The sequence below is a fragment of the Pistacia vera genome, unplaced genomic scaffold (genome assembly GCF_008641045.1).
Source record: "Pistacia vera cultivar Batoury unplaced genomic scaffold, PisVer_v2 Contig470, whole genome shotgun sequence".
NCBI lineage: Eukaryota > Viridiplantae > Streptophyta > Magnoliopsida > Sapindales > Anacardiaceae > Pistacia > Pistacia vera.
The window spans coordinates 72139-79015 of record NW_022196302.1 but is presented as its reverse complement, the minus strand read 5'-3'; the positions used below and the strand labels follow the sequence as shown (position 1 = coordinate 79015).

The following is a 6877-nucleotide window of genomic DNA, read 5'->3' as shown; positions in this document are numbered from 1 at the left end:
AGGTTGGTTATTAAAACATTGGTATAAACATCCATCCCACCCATTGGATGGTACACAAATGATCACGAACTCAACCGCTCAATTGAACTTCAGCAGTAACAACTTCTACAATAATGTTCACACGGGTCTATTAGAGAAAGGCAAACGCTCAGAGGCTACACATCCATTAATAAAAAGAAAATCAAGCACAAAACCAGCAAATATTACTTTCAAAATGCTATGAACCAGTAACTATAGAAAAGATTACAAGCGATAGATTTATATCTGTACATCCTTCAATGCCAATTTTAGGCAAAAGCAAACAGCACATAACCCACATCAGTAGCCCTGCCAAGAACCTTAAATTCTAGGAAATTTGTCACTTAGAACCGTCTTGCTGAAACTGAAGTACCCCTATGTCTGCTTGACGGCATAGGACTTTGAGACCATGATGATGGTTTAAATGCTCCTGTGAGCAAGTTGGATGCTGCACCTGCACAAATTTTCCTTCGCTTTGCTTCAAGCTCCAGCCGTTTCTTATTTGACATGGAAGACCCAGATGGCTCGGGAAATATTGAAGCAGCTTTAATCAATGCTCGTTTATCCTTCCTATTCTTTTCAAACTTGGAAGAAAACCTCACATTTGCTGCAACAGCAGCATCTTCTTCACTTTTTGGTAGCAGTCGTAAGCCAAGACCCAGTTTCCTTGAAGAAGCCTCTTCTTCAGCAACTCTCTTCTTTTGAGACTGAAAATAAAGAGTGAATTTAGCACAATGTAGGAAAAATGAAGAACAAAAGAATAATTTGATCTCAGTGACATACTCTAAGTTTAGCCCTGAGAGCCTTGTTCAGAGCATAGTCATCTGAATGCCTGGCATCAGAAACTCTCTGAAGGCTCACTAGTACTGGCTCCGCTTGTTTTTTCTTCTGCATGTCCTGTTCCTGGTGCTCAAGACGATAAAAAGGATCTGAAAGCTTACCCTTTTCTGCACGAAATAAAATATTTTCAGTTATTAGCTTCCATACAATAAGACAAACAATGATGTGCACCCTATCAAAATAACTGGCTTTTGTTTTACAAAAAACTTTAATTTGTTGGCTTTGACATGAATAACACTCATGGTCCAAGAAAGAGAAACCAAGATGGCCAGCTCTGAGACAGGGTGGACTCAATTCTATTTCTATCTCCATAAGATATACAAAACTTTAATTACACCACACGTATTACTAACCTTCATCTGCAGGGAGTTCAAGAGTCTCAGCATCCTCAACATCAAACTCCTCAATCTTCCGCTGGGCACCGCTAATAATAACATATTCACAGTTCTTTGGATCCGTCTGGATAACAATCTGATGTTTGCAGCATGCCGATTTCATGGAAAAGCTCCATATCTGAATGAAGAAAGATAATCTCTAAGAAAAGAAGCTACCGCTAAGAAGTAATTCTCCCATCAACCAAAAGTAATTCATACATGAATGACTACGGACCGTAAGCATATAATGAAAATGTAACCACAAATGGGCAAATTGGATAAACCTCTAGCACACTTGCTCATATTGACTCAGATTAACAGTACCAGTACAGAGTCAAATGAAATTTGCATAACATAAAGTAAAATCTCAATGTCAATGCATATGGACAGGATCCGTTAAGAGAGACTGTTAAGCTCCTTCAAACAGTGTGCCAGCACAAACATGGGTACAAGCAAAATTATCATCCAAATAATACACAAAGAATCACTTAAAAAAAAATCCTTAACATGTTCAATTCTTAACTTTGACACTAATACGAATATGCAAACAGTAGCAAAACATACCTTTGTAGAATAATAATTTCCCACTTGTTTCTTTTCTGCATTGAACCGAACACCCTTTGCTATCATAGAATTGCAGCCACCACACCATATATTGAAAGGCATTTCGAACCTGAAAACAAAACAATATCAATAGATGCAGAAATTAACATTTGGGCATAAAACATTCTGCATGGTAATATTTTAAGTCAAAAAAAGTTACAATAATATCATAAAAAGCCAATGATAAAGATCGGATGTGATACTACTAATCTGAAGATTAGCACTTATAGTGCAGAGCTATAATACTCAGAGAAAGGTAAGCTCTTAAGTGAAAACAATTTTAAACTTGAGTATAGTTCCAAAAATGATATGTTAATCTATAATGGTGCTCTCCAAACTGTTATATTTGTCGAAGAATTTTTGTTCCACTCTATCTATATCAAATTTAATTTCTGACACATCAAAAAAGAAAGTACATAGCAGCTATTGAATAGACATTATCACAAAGGTTCATTCTCATTTAGAAGATCACTTGCTAACCAGCATAATTGCAACAATACTATCTGTAAATAAGATAACTAGCTCCTATTTAAAAAGTTTATTCTTACAAACCTCACATGCATAGATCACAAGATTCTAAATAACAACCCCTGTTACTTTTTATTACCAAATGGCTATCCTTATAAAATACACTTGAGCACGGTCATGAACTCTTATCACTTCCCACTATCAAATAAGTTCATAGAAGCCAATATAGCACGAGTATTTTTCAAATATCAAATCAAGCATTCTGAGAAAGAGTCATACATTAAAACTCCCAAGAAAACAAAATTTGTTACCTTATAACCAAAATGCCCTGATCTATTTTTCTTGCTCTCTCCCTCAAAGCATGTTGACCATGAAACTTGTTCAAAGAACCCTGAAAAATAAAAGCAATATGAGAATGCACAATATAGATTTCATCGTAAACTCATCCAACAACTAAAAAAGTGCAAGGGTACCATGCATGCACATACCTGATTTGGTGTCCATTCTGGAGGATAGTAAAAATTGTCTGCTCTAGCAGCTGCAAGTGAAGACTACATAAACACAAAAAATAAAGTTTAGAAACAATATAAATTGATGAGAATCCAGGGGGAAAGCCAGCAATCAAAACACCATAGCATCATTTTTTAACCCAGGAAAAAACTTAATTATCAATCAAACATGATTGATAAACCAAAATTCCAAATCCGGGACACAATTTTGACTCCTATGAATTACTTGTCAATAAAGTAACAGAAAAATTACAATAACTAAGTAGACATACAAAAACCAAAAAAAAAAAAAGAAAAACTAACTCAATTTCATTCCACTGAAATTTTATAATAAACTAGGATCTTTTTTAACTGCACATATCTGTCTCCCCTAATTCACTATGTCAGCCTACAAATCTGCAAACAATTAGTCATATTCTGCAAACCAAACTGCCAAGAACCAAATTCTGGTCATAAAACATTAGCCAATCCTACACTTGGTCATTCATTACGCATAATTTCCAATAAATATTCTTGAGCCTTGATGTACTAATAAGAAATTTTCACACAATGAATTGATCAAAATTTCCTATGTACGATCTTTTCGTGATCATACCCAAAATCAAATACTCATAATTTATCAAAAAAATGAAACTAGAAATTACTCAATCAAGAGCCTTCAATTTCATCACCGTCTAATCCTATTAGATCTGCAATCAATTGATAACCCTAAAAACTAATGATAAACCCTAACTGTAGCGAAGGAAACGAGAAATCAAACAAAAGCACAAAATATTGAATCTAAGAATAACCAACTAAATATGAGAAACTACTTACCATACTTTCTTCTAATTCTCAAGATAAAGATCTCTGTTGAAAGATTTCTGATGATTACCTTCGCGTTTTGGTTGTAGAGGAAATTGTTGTCTTTGGCACCAATTCTATCTTCTGTAATTTAATTCCACATTAGGGAAGCGCTGTCGTTTTGGTTTCCTATTCCATGGTACGAACCATTGTGCTCTAGAAAGTGGAAAGCGTATTTAGGCAGTTGAGGCCCAATCGAGAGACTCAATATTGGACCAAGTAAAATCCAACCCATCAACTACAATTATTAAATACTCTATTAAAATACCCGCAGACATTACTGATTTAATTTTTTTTTTTTTTCTATATTCAATAATTTTTTCTATATAATCCCATCCTTTAATTAATTTCAAGTGATTTTCAAACAAAATTTATATAGAATTTTCAAAAATTTAGAACTTACTAGATTTATCAAACTATTAGAAACCCTTAGGATTAATCAACAAAGTATAAATATTACTAAAAATGGTATTTTCCGAAAACACATCATTAAAGTCATTTAATTAATTAAATTTTAGTTTAGACTTGTTTCTTTCTAATATTTTAACCTTTAACCCTGCAATCTAAATTTTATCTTCCTGACATCACGGTGTTACCTAATTAATTAAAACACAAATTAAATCCTTTTATTATTTAACCAAACTATTTGCACATTACAATCTACAAGAAAATTTTGATCAATCAAAATTTAAATACTCATAAAACACTATGGATTAGTTAACTTGTCCATTCAATTCATAACCATAGATATAAAAAAAAAAAAAAGGGATTTTAATCACTCCAATATATAGAAATATTATCTTCATTAGTATTTAAATTGGAATTAATTAAACACCGTAACAACTAAGGTGTATAAAAATATTCTCAAAATGTCAACGTTCCTATTTTTTTAATTCCAAACTCCTCTTTACCGGTGATTAGGTAAAATTTTATATTTTTTATACGATAAAAATTTATTTGAAATTGTGTCTTTTTAATATTAATCAATTTTATAAAAATAAACAAATAAATATACACATAATGAATGATTTATACTTTTTCCAAGATGTTGGTTCATTGCTTTGTCCATTGAAAATGTAGATTGCATATTCCCCATCCTTTTATTAAGGTGCAATACACTCAAACCAGTATGGATTCCTCTAAAAGAGAAAAGAGAGTTGACATTATATGTTATTAATATACATTATTTTATACCTATGCGTGCCAAATATATTCAAGCTATTATTATTAATAATTAGCATAATCAAACATATTATAATTCAAGATTTGAAAAATTCTAAATATTATAATTACCCTTTTTTTGTTGTTGCTTGATTTCTAAGGAACTCTCATTGGGAAAGGCTCTACCGCCCTCTATCAATCAATAAATTAGCAATTAAAGCATCCTCAAGTTTCTCATGAAACGCAAATACAAACACACACATTTCAACTCATCCCTACTTTTCTTTTTATCTCTTCCTTCTCAGCTTTGATTATTCAAGCTGTCATATTATTCAATTAATTCTTTCCTCTCTGTAAATTAATAATATATTATTTCTCAATTCATTTTTCTTGCTCCATGCTTCCTCTTCTAAGTTCTGACCCTTTTTCTCCCACTTTTCCTCCATGTCCATGGCCTTGAAATTTTCCCATTTAGTTTTCATCACTCTTTGGCTCTCTCTTCTCTTGTTCTTAATGTTTCATGAGTTGTATAATTTCAAGTCCAAGAATATCTATATTCACAGACACAGCAGCAGCAGCAACATCACCATTACATCTTCTTCATCACTTGTACTCTCTCGTTACCCTTTGATTAATAGAAAAGTTCTAGCGAGCAAATTTGACTTCACCCCATTTCAGAAACATCGTCAGCATGAAAAGCTTAAACCTTCGGCGGATGACAAGAAAGTGCAACCACAACAGCCAGCTGCTGAAACTGAGATTGATCCGCGTTATGGTGTTGAAAAGCGTCTTGTCCCCACTGGTCCAAACCCACTGCACCATTGATCATTATTTTCTCAGGTGATTGAAAAAGAGAAAATAAAGGACTGGTTAGTGAAACCTATAATTACTACTTTCATCATCATTTTTCTTTCTCTTTTTCTATCAGTTTCCTATTTTCATGAAACCTTACTCCAGGATTTAGAATACAATATTTGTTTTTTCGATTGTATGATCTAGTGAGTTAATATTAGTCTGTACATATAATAATATCTATATTGACTATAATGATCATTAATTATGTTGTTAATTATAATCATAAGATCAAAGAGAGCACATTTACTGAGTTTTTAGTTAGGTTTTTAATTAGAGCATTAATAATTACTAATAAATATAATCATGTATCCTCAATTGTACGCTATAATAAATTTTTACGGCATTCTAAAGAGACATGAGTAGCCGTGACGGCACGGCAAAACTTAATTAAGAAGATAAATTTTAGCTACCTCCCTCAAAATAATGATATTTATTATTAATGATCGGGGGTTGGTTAGTTCAAAAGCTAGCTCTTGGCTTCCTTTGAAGACCGGTGTTCATTACACGTTAAATTACATTGACCCACGTCACGTGCTACCTTTTTAATTACACTAACCCACAACTACCTACTTCTGAGTTCTGATCCTCAAGGATTGTGAATATTCATTATTTATTTATTTTTCTACCGTAAAATTTTAGTTGACCTTTACTTTTGTTATTTGTTTTTTAGGGCTTTCGATTTAAAAGGTGAATACCCTAGACTACATCAACAAGGTGTCTCCACTTGGTGGGTTAAAAGGGTGGCAGGAAGAGAGAATCAATAATACATTTGCTTTATGGGCACGATTGGTTTTACAATTATTCAATTAATTCAATGTGCAGAATGAAGGGCCTATTGCTATTTGCATTCAATGTTGCTTGATAACTTGACTGTAAGATCGATCATCATGATACAAGAAGAGAAAACTAGATGCTTTTAGATAAAGATGATATCTTTTACATCATATGTATCGTTATATACTGATTGTACAGACCTTTGGAGAGTAAAGACAGATTTGCCTTTCAGCTTTTTAATACATATATATATATTTTTTGAGTGCTTATCGCCACCGTAAATCGTTATTTTCCTTTTTTCTCTTGCAAGTTACAAAAATGGGTATTTTTTTTTTTTTTTTTTTTTATAATTTATGCAACTTAACTACTCAATTTATGCAACCTTAACTAATTCCAAATTTTTAGCCAGCATATATGTAGTATTGTTAGTAT

General features: G+C 32.5%; 2 protein-coding genes across 2 annotated transcripts; one reads left to right on the top strand and one right to left on the bottom strand.

Annotated features, from left to right (window-relative positions):
- Positions 1–344: 344 nt before the first annotated feature.
- Positions 345–3774, bottom strand: LOC116146050 (coiled-coil domain-containing protein 130-like). Its single transcript, XM_031431464.1, has 7 exons — positions 3629–3774; positions 2792–2854; positions 2615–2694; positions 1797–1905; positions 1212–1371; positions 802–965; positions 345–725 (listed from the first exon to the last, which is right to left on the bottom strand). Exons 1-7 carry the CDS (start codon positions 3629–3631, stop codon positions 363–365), a joined length of 942 nt encoding a protein of 313 aa, XP_031287324.1. The 5' UTR covers positions 3632–3774; the 3' UTR covers positions 345–362.
- Positions 3775–5175: 1401 nt separating this feature from the next.
- Positions 5176–5762, top strand: LOC116146068 (CLAVATA3/ESR (CLE)-related protein 12-like). Its single transcript, XM_031431486.1, has one exon. The coding sequence runs from the start codon at positions 5261–5263 to the stop codon at positions 5639–5641; it is 381 nt and encodes a 126-aa protein (XP_031287346.1). The 5' UTR covers positions 5176–5260; the 3' UTR covers positions 5642–5762.
- Positions 5763–6877: the final 1115 nt, after the last annotated feature.

What these genes read in the sequence shown, in the direction of transcription:
- LOC116146068 (XM_031431486.1), top strand. Translation starts at nt 5,261, where the DNA reads ATGTCCATGGCCTTGAAATTTTCCCATTTAGTTTTCATCACTCTTTGG.
- LOC116146050 (XM_031431464.1), bottom strand. An exon ending in GAAATTATTATTCTACAAAG is followed by an intron (nt 1,372 to 1,796) that starts GTATGTTTTGCT and finishes TTCTTCATTCAG; the next exon opens with ATATGGAGCTTTTCCATGAA. An exon ending in TGAACTCCCTGCAGATGAAG is followed by an intron (nt 966 to 1,211) that starts GTTAGTAATACG and finishes TATTTCGTGCAG; the next exon opens with AAAAGGGTAAGCTTTCAGAT.